Source organism: Sminthopsis crassicaudata, chromosome 1 (assembly GCF_048593235.1).
Source record: "Sminthopsis crassicaudata isolate SCR6 chromosome 1, ASM4859323v1, whole genome shotgun sequence".
NCBI lineage: Eukaryota > Metazoa > Chordata > Mammalia > Dasyuromorphia > Dasyuridae > Sminthopsis > Sminthopsis crassicaudata.
The window spans coordinates 664,713,898-664,728,110 of NC_133617.1; the positions used below are offsets into that span (position 1 = coordinate 664,713,898).

At 44.2% G+C, this 14,213-nt stretch overlaps 1 protein-coding gene across 3 annotated transcripts; it reads left to right on the forward strand.

The window, feature by feature from the left end:
* Positions 1 to 458: 458 nt before the first annotated feature.
* LOC141539498 (serine protease 30-like) lies at positions 459 to 12,574 on the forward strand. 3 transcript variants are annotated; one of them, XM_074262492.1, is made up of 6 exons: positions 459 to 759; positions 869 to 910; positions 2,848 to 3,008; positions 5,682 to 5,977; positions 6,684 to 6,844; positions 11,752 to 12,574. In XM_074262492.1, the coding sequence occupies exons 4-6, from the start codon at positions 5,872 to 5,874 to the stop codon at positions 11,995 to 11,997; spliced, it is 513 nt and encodes a 170-aa protein (XP_074118593.1). In that variant the 5' UTR covers positions 459 to 759; positions 869 to 910; positions 2,848 to 3,008; positions 5,682 to 5,871; the 3' UTR covers positions 11,998 to 12,574. The 3 variants fall into 3 exon arrangements, with proteins under 3 accessions (XP_074118593.1, XP_074118505.1, XP_074118681.1); XM_074262404.1 differs by having other exon boundaries at positions 460 to 759; positions 6,684 to 6,865; positions 11,716 to 12,574; XM_074262580.1 differs by lacking the exon at positions 2,848 to 3,008 and having other exon boundaries at positions 581 to 759.
* Positions 12,575 to 14,213: the final 1,639 nt, after the last annotated feature.

Consider the following 14,213-nt stretch of genomic DNA (forward strand, 5'->3'; position numbering starts at 1 on the left):
ACTCTGAGAACCTGGGAAAGGCAGTGCCCCTGAGAATTCAGGAAAAGGCTTATGAGAACCAAAGATAGCGATTTTATGGGACTTCCTCCCCCCCCCCCCAAGTCAGAGCTTGCCAGAGCCTGGGAGCGAGAGGATGTCACGCTTAAGGATGAGCCCGCAGATTCTATTTGGATCTCTTCTGGATCATTCAGATCTATTCCTTGAGGGTCCAGGTCCTTAGGAAGAGCCTGTCAGCAGCCCGACTGGGAGAAGGACAGGTAAGAGAGTTTAGGGTTGGACGAAGGAAGCAAAGAAGGGGAAGTCTTCAGCCACAGAGTCAGCTAAGAGCCAGACACCCTGGGTCACAGCTCCCCATGGGCAAGCCTCTCAGCCGCACAGGAGGAGGGATAACGAGGGAATCCTGCGAACTCCAGCACCTCTGGCGTCCGGTATAGAGGAGCCAGTGAGATGGCCCACACTCCGCAAGGAAGGCGCTGCTGAGTGCTCCACCCCACTAGGGGGCTCCGCAGGGGAGGCGCTGCTGAGTGCTCCTCCCCAGGGGGCTCCGCAGGGAGCGCACTCCCGGATGCCCCCAGTAGGAGGCTCTGCAGAGAGGCGCAGCTCTGGAGGGTTCAATGAAGAGGGTGGCTCGAGAGCCGCAGCCGTGTGGCAGCTGCCGGGTTATAAGGGCTGTTGGGGTCCTGTCGGGACTCTCCTCAGGGAGCAGAACTGGGAGGATGTTGGGCGCCCCGTTCCTCCCGCTGCTGATACTGCTCCTGGGTGAGGGCCCTGCCGGGAGGGGGCCTGAGGAGGGAACGGGAGGGGGGACGAGAGAGGGCGTGCCCCCGCGCCCCTAACTAGGCATCCCCACCCCCTCTTCTCCTCACAGGCTCCGCTGCTGATGAGCCGCCCACCCAGGAGGATGCATCAGGTGAATTATTTCTGGGCGGCAGGGAGGAGGGGTGCCCATGGAGCGTTCCCCCACCCCCTCTTGCCTTCCCCGCCCTCTGGGACAGCCCCAACCGCCACCGCCCCGCCCCCACCTTCCCTGACCGCCTGCCCCTAGCCCTCTGGTCCTCCGGCCTGGCGGGATGGGCTTGGGCTGGCGAGAGCTCGGGCCCCTCTCTGTCTCTGGACACCATGTCCTTCTGTCATCCTATGTTCTAAGATCTTTCCCAGCTCCAGACATTGTGTTCTAGATCCCCTCCCATCTCTGGACATCACAACATTCTGTGATCTAGATCCCACTATGTTCCAAGATCCTTCCCACCTCTGAATTTCTATGTTCTAGACTTCCACATACTATGTTCTGAGACCTCCCAATTCTGGAATTCTCCCTGTGGGTTTGACCCCTAGGGTCAAAAGTACTTCAGCTCTAACCCTGAAATGGGATGGGCCAACTAAGCGAATTCCCTCAGTGTTCGGATAAGTAAACAGGGACCTAGGAGGGTCACACCGAGGGAGTCAGTGGTAAGGGTTTTCATCTAACAAAAAATACAAGGTATAGAAGAGTTAACTACAAGTCAGGCAGGTGAACACAGACTACAGATGTCTTCATAGAGGGACTACTTTATTTGGCTCAAGGATCATTTCCAAAATACTCCCCATAACAGTCATAGTTTAGGTTCACAAAGAGCCTAAAGGCCTTAGTGTCTGTCTGGTTCAGCTGCCTTATTTTACAGGTGAGGAAACTGAGGGACAGACATTCAGTGATCATTCAAGGTCACATAGGTATTAAATGGCAGAACAGGGATTTAACAGCAGTCAAAACTCTAAACCAGGTCTCTCTCCACAGTCTCTCTATGTATGGAAATAAAGTGGATTGAAATTAAAAATTCAGCCTGAGAAACTTTCTAGCCGTGTGACCTTGGGCACGGGTTCTGTTTGCTCCTGGAGAAGAAAATAGCAAACCGCTGCAATGTCTTTGTCAAGAAAACCTCATGGGCAAAGAGCCAAACATGACCAAGACACTTAAACGAGATTTAATTGCTTCACTCCTTAGGACACAAAGTGTCCATAATAGTTCAGGTTGTGAAGTCTTTTAAATGTTATCTCATTGACCTCCACAACAGTCCTGAGAGGTAAGTAACATTGCTGTCCCTATTTTACAACTGAGGAAACTGAGTCTGAGGGAAGTTACAGAGTGGTGACCCTTTATTAGTCACTACTAAGAGCTAAGGAGACCAGCAGCAATAATGAGAACATTAATCATGTCTCCCATGTCTCCTGCATGTGGATTTAGGAAGTCTATGAGGTAGGTAAGTGCAAGTATCATCATTTTGCAAATGGGGAAAATGGAACTCTGATGATTTGCTTAGTCACACATTAAGTATCAGAATCAGGATTCATACCTAAGTCATCTCAAATCCAGAATTTTTTTTTTTTTAACAGCCTTATAAGATGGTTGTTTTTGAACTGGTGAGGTTGAATAGAGGAGAAGAGTTGAGAAGAAGAGAGGGATTAAGGAAGGCGGGATCTGGGTGGGGTTCTTCTCTCTCTCGATCTCTCTCTCTCTCCTCTCTCTCTCTCCTCTCTCCCTCTCTCTCTCCTCTCCTCTCTCCTCTCTCTCCTCTCTCTCTTCTCTCTCCTCTCTCTCCCTCTCCTCCTCTCCCCCTTCTCCCTCTCCCCTCCTCTTCTCTCTCTCTTCCCTCTCTCCTCTCTCATCTCTTCTCTCTCTCTCTCTCTCCTCTTCTCTCTCTCTCTCTCTCTCCTCTCTCTTCTCTCTCTCTCTTCTCTCTCTTCTCTATTTCTTCTCTGTCTCTGTCTCTGTCTCTGTCTCTCTCTTTCCCTCTCCCTCCCCCTCCTCTTCCTGTTTCTTCTTCTACCACATTTCTCTCTCACCCTTGATCTCTCTTCCTCTTTCCCCAGGCTGTGGTCATTCTTATCTCCTTGAGAGAGTTATAGCCGGAGAGGATGCAATGGCTAGGAAATGGCCATGGCAAGTGAGCATTCAACAAGGCAAAGAACACCGGTGTGGTGGGTCCCTAATTGCCCCAAGTGGGTGCTGACGGCTGCTAATTGTGTAAAAAGTGAGTTGGACATTTCCAAGACCCTTTGTGAGCCAACCACTCAGTCAGTAGGTGTGGATAAATAAATGCCCTACCCCAGTGTTACAGTGTTGTGGGAAAATACTTTGTAAATTGTCCGCTGATTTCCCAGCCCAGGGCTTTTTCCCTGTTCGGCAGGATAGTTTTGATTTGCTGGGGGAGATTCTTGCAAGGAGGATGGCCTGGAAAACAAAAAAAAGCCCATAGAGGTGAGAATGGCCATTGTGTCACAATCAGAGGAGGAAATGGTCTTTTTTCAATGTAATTGTAGGGTAAGTGTTTAATTTAGTTAAAAGGATCATTTGAGAGGCTCCAACCTTATTTCAATCTCAGCAGAAGACACTTTAAAATCCCTACAATATCTCCAACAATTGGTCATCTAGCACCTGCACAAATAAGGAATAAAAACCCAACCCTACCTCCCAAGTCAGTTTGTCTTCTTTTTTATTACTCTAATTTTTTGAATATTGTTTCGACTGTTGCTTAAACTCAGTCATCCAAGCAGTCAAGAAACATTAGCTGTTTCCTTTGTGTCAGGCACTGCAAGTACCAGGGAAACAAAGAAAGGGGAAGAATAAGTAAATAAAAGAATGAATGAGTCAATAGATGAATTAATGAATTAATAAATGAGCTTATGAATAAATAAAATAAAATTCACTTACCTGCCCCAAGGAGCTAAGATCCTAATGGAGAAATCATATGCCAATTACTAGGTACATGCAAGATCTATTCATAGTAGATAGAGGGAATTGGAAAGTGGAGGACACCAGCAGCTGAGGGGCTATTCCTAGGATCTAGAAGGTCCTCCAACTAGGTTCTAACAGAAGCCAAGGGAACCAGGAAATGAGGTGAGAAGGGAGAGCATTTTAGATTTGGAAGAGAGACCAAGGTAAAAACAAACCCTCTATAAGTCAGAATATGCTCCTCAGCAGTCCTTTGCTCTTTCTTGTGTGTCCTCCTTTTGTACCCCACCCATCCACAGCCAAGGAAAATCCTTGAAGCTATTTGAAACTAATTCTTTAAACTTATTGAAGACTATAATTATGTCCCTCTCTGTCTTCTCTTCTCCAGGTTAAATGTCTTTAGTTCGATGAACAGAATCTCATATGGCATGATCTTTACTCCCTATATCATACTATTAAACTTATTCCTGTCTTTTGTCTTCCCATAGTATAGCACCTAGAATTAAACACTATCCTTCAAGAGAAGTACAGTGGGAAAATGATATGTTAGCTTGAATTTAAGTGACACTTTCCCTGGACCTCAATTTTTTCCTCAAAAAAAGGGGGAAAAATCTGCAAGTTCAATATAAAAATGGCAGGGCAACCCCAAATGCTAATCTGATCTTTAGCTTGCTTTGAGAAGCACAGTGTATAGGACTGGAGAGGGAATGGCCCTGCTGACCCTCTGCCTTGCTCAGACTTCATCTGAATATTTAGTTCTGAGGGTCATATTTTAGGGAGGATAATGACTAGCTTGGACAGCATCCAGAAAAGGACCAAGTTGGGCAAAGTCCTGATCTATGAGGACTGACCAAAGAAAATGGGAATATTTACCTTAGGAAAACCTTGGGGGGTGTCCCCCTCATAGCCATCTCTAAATATTTGAAGGATTATAATTTCTACTTTGTCCTATGAGCAATGAATGGAAGTTGCAAAGAGGCACATTGGGCTGATATAAAAAGAAATTTCTAGTCATTAGAGTGATCCCAAAGCAGAATGAGTTTTCTCAGAAAGCAGTGGTTTCTTGCTCCCTCTGAGTTCTTGGAACAGAGGTTAGGTGATTGTTAGCTGGGTTAGGGCTTCTGTTCAGGCCCAAGTGGATTATTTTGGGGCTGAGATTGGGGATAAGTGCCTTGCCCAGGAACACACTGCTAGTAAGTGCCTGAGGCCTAATTTAAACTCGAGTCCTCCCAACTCCAGAGTCCATGCTCTATCCATTACACCACCTAGCTGCCCCCAGGTTTATTTTATAGCCTTTGAGGTGCCTTCCAACTCTGAGATTCTCTGATTCTGTCCTCTGTAAATCTGATAAAGTCTGATAAAGCTGACATCTTTGTCTATCCAAGCCATTGTCGAACACATTTAACAGTACAGGGCCTCAAGCAGATTCCCAAAGTTTCTCTAGCAGAGTCTGCCTCCCTTTTGGTGGGCACTATGCACTGACTCTTGCTTCTGCTTGATGCCAGCAGTCAAGTGTGGTAATTGGAGGGGAAACAATACATATTTTGACTGTAAAAAGAACTTTCTAATAATCAACACTCCACAAGACTGGCACTCTCTCCCTGTGACTGGTGGTGTTCAAACATGGTTTGGATGACCCCAGGCCAGGGAGGAGGCAGAGGAATTCCTGGCACTTCACATTCTGTGCCTCTGAAATCTCACCCTACACAACACTCCCAAAGCCATGGCGGTGTCCCTTCACTCATGTCTCAGATCTTACAGAGTGGATTGTCTAGTCCAACCCCTCTCATTTTGCAGATGAGTAAATCGTGGTCCAAGAGATTCAGTAGCTGCTTGCTCAAGGTCCCGCTAGCTAGCGGCGCAGCCAGGCCCCGATCATGTTTTCCGATGTTGCCCCTTTGTCCCCAAGTCCAGGGCTCTTTCCGCTTTGATGTGATGATGACAATGTCAATGTCTTTCCTCTCTCCAACAGGAACGATACTTTAAGTGTCCTGTTGGGGACCACAGTACTCACTGAAGAAACTGCGCATTCTGCCCGGGTCTCGGTCCAGGAAGTGGTGATCCACCCCAACTACCAGCAGAACAGATACTGGTCGTGGATCGGCAGGGAGAACAACCTAGCCCTTCTCAAGCTGGCCTACAAGGTGAATTACACCAAGCAAATGTCTCCCGTCTGCATCGCCTCCTCCGCCATCGATCTGAGAGTCGGCTCCTTCTGCTGGATAACGGGTTGGGGCCAGACCAAAGTGGGCGACCCGGAAGAAAGAGGTGAGAAAATGGCCCCTGGAGCACGGGCGGCCTCGGTTTCCTCCTCCCGTGTTCTTCACTGGTCTTGGGCTCCTCCTCCTCAGCTCTGGTGGGTCACATCCCTCACTGGACCCCCTTCAGCTTCTATTTACATTTCCATCCGCCTGCTTCCTGACTAACTTAATTTGGTACTGTTCATTAATTAATCTGGCCTGTTTCCTGACTAGCCCGCTGCAGCCGCCATGGCCTCCCCGTTTCACTGGCGGTCTCTCAGTCTGCTGACGGCTAATTATGCCCGAGTCCCAGTCCGTCCGCTGCCCGCGGCGCTCTGCAGGCCCGAGTCCCCGAGACCTTTCTCCCACATGCTCCCCGGGGCCAAAACGAGGGGCCACGGCCGGCGGCCCTTCTGCCTTCCCGATCCCTCTGGCCGCCCCCAGGGAAGCAAGCTCTAGGGCGGAAGGCCCCAAGCGACCTCCGCCCCCAAGAGCATTTGTATTTGGCAAGACGTGATTTAACGAAAGAAGCCCCCCTCTAATGAAGGAATTTCCGGCGGCAGACATTTTCTTTTTGAAACGGGAGAGTGTTGTTGGAGAGTGTGTGTGTGTGTGTGTGTGTGTGTGTGTGTGTGTGTGTGTGTGTGTGTGTGTGTGTATGAGTATGAGTGTTGGGGGGGGGAGGCTCTTCCAACCTGCAGCAGGGATGGCAGGCTCTAACCCCCTCCCCCCAGTGCCGCTGTCGCCGATCCTCCAGGAAGCCGAGATCTCGATCATGCACAACGACGACTGCGACACTCTCTATCACGACGTGACCGAAGTGCCCAGCATCGTCCGCATCATCTCCTCCAGCATGGTGTGCAGCGATTACTCCCGGGGAAGGGACTTCTGCTACGTGAGTTCTGGGAGGGCAAATGTCCTCGGGGGGAGCCGCGGAGAGGACCTTCCCCGGCCCGGCCGCCGTCGTGGTCCGAGAGGAGCGACCTCGGGGGCAGCCCGGCGGCCCCGGCCGGCCTCAGACCTTCCCAGCTGGGCCTCGCGGCGAGTCACTTTAACCGCTGCCTGCCTCCGTAACAATAGCCCCTCCTTCCCAGGGGACAAAGGGACAAACGCGAGGACGTTGGTGCCGCCATCCCTTCCTTAGGGCACTGTATCTGCCGTACTGTTAGTGTTCGTCCTCAGCATGGTTCTGTGTAAATACTAGTGATGAGGATTCTAGCGGTTATGTACTATTACTGTATTATTGTTACACTGTTATATCTTACATTGACAATGATGGTCATAGCCAGCTTCTATTAGTGCCTGTTATGTGCCGGGCGCTCTGCTCACTGTTTTATAACCATTCCGTCCTTTGATTTTCACAACCCTGGGAAGTAGGTGCCATTATTACTCTTATTTTACATTATTATTGTTGTTATTTAGCTAATAACGAGCTGGACTAAGTGCCAGCTTCTTCCCTTGAAGGCCTTCTTTATGGTGGGGAGCACAAGCTCACTGCCCCCCGAAGCAGCGAGCTCCTTTTTCTTCTGGATAGCTTTAGTTGTTAGGAAGCTTTTCCTCAGATAGTACAAAAATCTGTATTTCTTGCAACTTTGCTAATTACTCAGATCATTCATTCCCCAGACATTTATTAAATGTCAGTTATATGGCAAGATCCGATGTTAGGCCCCGGGGGAAAACAGTAGCTACACAGACCATTTTCAAACAGTTTTCTTTTCATTAAAAAAAAAATCTAATATTTTATTTTCCCCCAATTACATGTAAAAACAATTTAAATGTTCTTTTTGAAAAGTTTTGAGTTCCAAATTTTCCCTTTCTTTTCTTCCTGCCCATTGAGAAGGCAAATAGCTTTACATAGGTTATACGAGTGTGTTCATACAAAATATATTTCCATATAAGTCATGCTGTGGAAAAAACACAGACAAAAAGAAGAAAAATAAAGTGAAGAAAGAAAAAGTATGCTTTGATCTGCATTCAGATTCCTCCAGTTCTTTCTCTGCAGATAACGTTTTTTTCATCGTGTTGTCTTAGATCCATGCATTACTGAGAGTAGTTAACTTATTCATAGTTCATTATCATACAGTATTGCTGTTCCTATATACAGTCATATACTACTCATTTTACCTTGCATCCATTCATAAAAGTCTTTCCAGGTTTTTCTGAGTGCGCCCTACTTGCTTTATAACAATCATATACAAGTTGTGCAGCCATTCTTTGATGGATATCTTCTTAATTTCCCATTCTTTGCCACTATTAAAAGAACTTCTATAAATATTTTTTTTTACATAAAGGTCCTTTCCTTTTTTTTTTTTTTTTTTTTTTTTTAATCTTTTTGGGATACAGATCTAGTAAAGGTATTATTTAGTCAAAGGATATGCATGGTTTCATAGCCCTTTAGGCATAGTTCCAAATTTCTTTCCAGAATGGTTGAATCAGCATATAACTTCACCAGTAGTGCATTGGAGTCTTACTTTTCCCACATCCCCTTTGATATCTATCATTTTCCTTTTTGTCATAGATTGGCATATTAGCCTATCTAATAGGTGTAGGAGGTAGCTAAGAGTTGTCTTAATCTACATTTCTCCAATTAGTAGTAATTTGGAGCATTTTAAAGATGATTATAAATAGCTTTGATTACTTTGAATGAAAACTTCCTGTTCCTATCATTTGACAGTTATCAATTGAGGAATGGCTTTTTATTTCTAAAAATTTGACTCAGTTCTCTATATATATGAGAAATGAAGTCTTCCTCAGAGAAACTTGCTGTAAATTTTTTTCATGGTAATGATTACTATGTATTTTCCTCCATCCTAGTTGCCTCCTATTTATCTTTATCTTTCATCCTGTCCATTCTCAAAAGTGTTTTGCTTCTCTCGATCTGCCTTCCCTATCGGTCTCTTTTGATATCCCCTTCCCCTGGAATCTATTTGTTATTCCCTCTTTGAGCCAAGATTCATGTGTTCTCCTCCACTTCTTCCTTTTTTGTTTCCACTGTAAAATAAAATCTCTGCCTCTCATGTCAGACAATTTACCCCATTTTACTCCTCCTTTTCCCCTTTTCAGTTTGCATTCTTCTTTCTCACCCCTTAATATTCTTTATTTTTAATCATCCCATCATATTCAGCTCACACCCATGTTCTCCTTTTAACTGTCCTAATAATGAAAAAAAATTTTGAAGCTACAAATATCATTTCCCATGTGGGAATGTAAATAGTTTAACCTTATTAAATCTTTTATGATTTCTCTTTCCCATTAACATTTTTATGCTTATCTAATGTCTTGTATTTGAAAATTAGATTTTCTATTCAGCTCTGATCTTTTCCTCATCAATGCTTGAAAGTCCTGTATTTAATTGAATATTCATTTTTTTTACCTTGAAGAATTATACACAGTTTTGCTAAATAGGTGATTCTTGGTTATAATCTTAGCTCTTTTGCCCTCCAGAATATCATATTCCAAGCTCTCTGATCCTTTAGTATAGAAATTTCTTGATCTTATGTTATTCTTTTTATGGCTTCATGATATTTTAATTGTTTCTTTTTGTCTGCTTCTAATGTTTTCCTCTACATCTGGGGTCTCTGGAACAGTTATATTCCTGAGAATTTTCATTTTGGAGTCTCTTTCAGAAGGTGATTGGTTAATTCTTTCAATGTCTATTTTATCCTCTGGTTCTAAGATATCAGGGCAGTTTTCCTTAATAATTTCTTGAAAGATGATGTCTAGGCTCTTTTTTTTTTTTTTTTTTGATCAGGGCTTTCAGGTAGTCCAATAATTCTTAACTTATCCCTCTTCAATCTATTTTTCAAGTCAGTTGTTTTTTTCAATGAGATATTTAACATTTTCTTCTATTTTAAAAATTCTTTTTCTTTTTATTGTTTCTTGATGACTCATAAAATCATCAACTTCCATTTGCCCAAATCTGATTTTTATGGAAATATTTTCTTCATGGAGCTTTTGTAACTCTTTTTCCCTTTGGCTAGTTCTACTTTTCAAGTTATGCTTCCCTTCACTGAATTTTTGTGCCTCTTTTACTATTTGATCTATTCTGGTTTTTTAAGGTGTTATTTTCTTCACTAATTTTTTGTGCTTCCTTTACCAAGTTGTCAATTCTTTTTTTTTTTTTTTTCATGATTTTCTTGTATCACTCTCATTTCTTTTTCCAATTTGCCCTCTACCTCTGTCACTAGATTTTTAAAATCCTTTTTTGATCTCTTCCATGGGCTGAAGCCAATTCTCATTTTTCTTTGACGCTTTGATATATTAGGGTTTTTTTTTTTTTTTCACTTTTCTAGATCTTAGTGATAGAAGGGAGAATTTGAGGTCTTTTACAATTTGGACTGGGAGATTTTTCATTTTCCTTGACATTTTAATATGTAAACACATTTAAATAGAAGTTTCACCTTCATTATCAAACAATTTAGATTTAACAATATATTTATAAAATGGTTTTCTTCCATCTGATTTTTTCTTTTTTAAATTTTACTATTTTTATTGAGGATTTTTATTTTCAGAACATATGCAAACATAACAAAACATATATTTCAAAATATATGGATAATTTTTCAACATTGACCCTTGAAAAATCTTGTTGTTCTAATTTTTCTCTCCCTTCCCGCCACCCTCTCCCCTAGATGGCAAGTAATCCAATGTATGTTAAACATAGTAAAAATATATGCTAAATCCAATATATGTATACATATTTATACAATTATCTTGCTGCACAAGAAAAATCAGTTTAAAAAGGAAAAAATGAGAAAGAAAAAAAAAAACTCAAATAAACCACAACAAAAAGAGTGAAGATGCTGTATTGTATCCCCACTCAGTTCCCACAGTCCTCTCTCTGGGTGTAGATGGCTCTCTTCATCACAAGATCATTGGAACTGGGCTCAATCATCTCATTGTTGAAAAGAATCAGGTCTGATGTAGCTGTTTTGACAGACTTCAAGATACAATGAGTGGGAGATCAAAGAGCAGGGAGTCCTGTGGTCCATGGGGTCGTGAAGACTTCGACATAACTGAGCAGCAGCAACATGCACCTATATGTGTATATATATATATATATATATATATATATATATATATATATATATACATATATGTGTGTTATACATGCATCTCTAATATATGTAGGCATGTATGTATGTGGATGCATATGTATCTTCCAGCCCTCCTTTTCTAGTAGAAAGAGCTGGGCAAGGTTTACAAGACTCCAAGAAAAAAATTCTTCCTGGTTCTCATTTGGCATTTTCTACCTGTGCCTGTCCTGCAGACATCATCTGTGCTCTTAAAATGATGTGATTCTTGCCCACAACTTTATAATCTCCCATAGCAATGCCTTCCAGCGTCTTCTGGCAATATCGTTCACCCCTGAATGAATTACCAGTAAGGGTCACTGGAGTCAGGTCCTAAATACATGCCACAGGAAGACAGTAGACTTCCCAAGTAATCTTGTCAAGATAATGATGATGATGATAGCTAACATATAGAGAGTGTTACTGTGTGCCAGATACTGTGTCATCGGGCTCTCATGCTACCATTTTACCCACCCTACCTCAATTCGGTTAGGTAGGTTACCCCCATTTTACAGATAAGGAGAACTGAGTCAGGGTTCAGTGACTTGTCAAGGGTCACCCAGCTGGTGTCTGAGGCTAAGTCTGAATGTTGTCCCCATGCCCTGCCCAGGCTCCAATGCTGCCTAGACATCTGCCTGCATTGCTCCTGTGGCTCCCCAGAGCCTGGCAGACCTCTGCTCCCCACCCTTCCCAGCCCCCCCTAATAAGTGTCCTTCACCTCTCTCTGCAGGGGGATGATGGGAGCCCGCTCGTCTGTGAAATTGACCACACGTGGTTCCAAGTAGGGGTAGTGAGTTGGACCTTGGGGTGTGCTCATCTGGAGACCCCAGGAGTCTATTCTCGGATCAGCGAGTACTCTAAATGGATAGAACGGGAGATAGCCGAGCTGAACTCTGCAGCCGCCATCCTCAGGGTCTCCTCCGGGATCGCACCCGGCCTTCTGCTGGGGCGCCTTTGTGTCATGATGGCCCTGTGAACTCCTCTCCTCAGTTGTTCTGAATTCTTCCTCCCCTCCCCACCCCATCCAGCTCCCCTCTGTCTCTGGAAGCTGTCCTGCACTTCCTCCTAGCATCTCTTGGATTCCTTCCTGCTGCTTTCCTGAGGATTTTAATCCCCTCCCTAACCTCTCAGGGAGCGGAGGCTCCAGAGGCTGAGTGGCTGAGGTTGGAGGACTGATTTCCAAGGCTGAATGGGCAGATCAAGAAACTCTCTGAAGATATCTTTGACAAATTGGGTAGGAGTTGGGGCCAGAGAGAGAAGACAGGCTCCTTGGGAAAGGATAGGATTATCCTGGGTTAGGGTATTTGAGTTTCATAGGCCTCAAGGGGAAAGAGGGAAGAACCTTGAGGCCTTTAGAGAATTCTAGAGAAGAGGATAATCAGAAAGAGTGGTTCTAAAAATTGACAGGAAGGTGGTAGCCATTCAGCAAGCAGAGGGAGCCAAAGGTATGGGGGAGAGGGTCTGGTGCTCATTAATGTTAAATAGAGAGACATTAGCACAGTTCTGTATTTTACATATAGCAGCAATTCAATAAATTCGTGTTCATTGATGGATCCGTTGATTCTCTGTTCTTCAAATATACACTGAGCTATGAGGAGGTGCCCTTTCTTAAGCCCATTGGACCTCTCTCTTCTGAGACTGATTATAATGTCTGTCTTATTTATGTGAAATTATAGAAACCCCAAATGTCAGAGCTGAGACAGTCCTTAGAATATAAAACAAAAAGATTGAAGCTGAATGGATCATAGAGATCACTGAGTCCTATTGCTTCATTTTACAGATGAAAAAATTAAGACCCAGAACAATGTCTTGCCCAAAGTTTATGGAGTGAATTAGTGATGTTGCTGAGGTTAGGACCTAGGAGTCCTGATTCAAGGCATCATGAAATCTTAAGGCTGCTTTTTACCATCCCCAACCCAGAATTCAAAGTAGGAAATGTCTTCCATCATGGGACACAGTACTGAATCCCTGTCTTTTCTTGCTGAATTTTCTTCTAAAGATTTTCCCCAGCCTCCTTGGGACCCTCCTGTGCATACCCACTTCTGGTGCAAACCCTAATATTTACTGCAGTGTGAGAAGATTTTGGGGGGGTTAGGGGAGTGGTGACTAGATACAGCTGAAGTCACACATATAGTTTTCTATCCCTCTCTTGGCCTGACTCATATCCAGATGTTAATCATCTCTTCCAAAGCATCTCTGGCCAGCATCTATTGTTCATCAGTGGATTTCTTCCTCAGGCCCCCCACCCTTAGTGTGGTTTAATTGGGTAATTCCACTTCAACAAGGGATTAGAGACTCTCCCTCCAGAATGAAAGTTTAGTGAAATAATTGCAAATGATTCTGATGAGAAAGAATGGGCTAGACATCTAAAGAGACCAAACGGAGCTGCCCAGAAATTTTTTAAATGAGCTCTGAGCCAAGCAGAACATATGGAAGAAGGGGAACATAATCAAAGGTGAAGACCAGTAGATGAGAGAGGCTGTAGGACAGGGACTAGGATAGAAGAAAGGCCTGAGAAAAGAAAGGGGAAAAGAGAGGTTTGGGTGAACTTTTGGGGAGAAAAGGGGCAAGAAGATAAATAGCAAACTGGTCTCGGGGGAAGAAAACAGCAGCTCAGTTTCTATGGAATGGATGTATGAAAAAAAGACTGAATGAATGAAAAAGCATTTATTAGGCACATATATGCAAAATACTAGAGATCCACTAGAAAATCTGAGGCTATCTCTACACCCAAGAAGCTTTGCAGGAAGGAGGCGGACATCACAGATAGGACATTTTCACTATAAATCAGATGACAAGGCCCCATCATCAGTCCTTCTGGGCAGATGTTTAAAACATTTTTTTCATGTAACTTCCACTGATAAAAGCCATATCTACTACTGACACTGAGCCATTTCCACAATGCCAAGGGTTGTGGTGGTGAGAACTTTCTGTAACTGTGGTTGCTAATGGGCTGCAGCACCCACAGAGGCCTTTGCCAGGTCCTGTCCCCAAAGGGCGGCTGGAATGGGGACCAGCCAGTGCTCTACCGGCTGATCAGTGGCTGTGGCCATACCAGTGGCGCTAAGGAGGTCGAGTCCCTTGTCTGTCTGGATTGCTCCCTTCAAATAATGGCAATGGAGCCAGGACAGAAGTAGTACTATCTCCGGGGCTCTTGGACGGAGAGCCTGCAGTCCAGTCAAGGAGAGGCTG

Bases quoted from the DNA above. Each gene is read 5' to 3' on its own strand.
- LOC141539498 (XM_074262404.1), top strand. From the start codon at position 5,872: ATGTCTCCCGTCTGCATCGCCTCCTCCGCCATCGATCTGAGAGTCGGC. The intron at 5,978-6,683 runs GTGAGAAAATGG...CCCTCCCCCCAG, and splicing joins GGGCGACCCGGAAGAAAGAG to TGCCGCTGTCGCCGATCCTC. The intron at 6,866-11,715 runs GTCCTCGGGGGG...CACCCTTCCCAG, and splicing joins TGAGTTCTGGGAGGGCAAAT to CCCCCCCTAATAAGTGTCCT.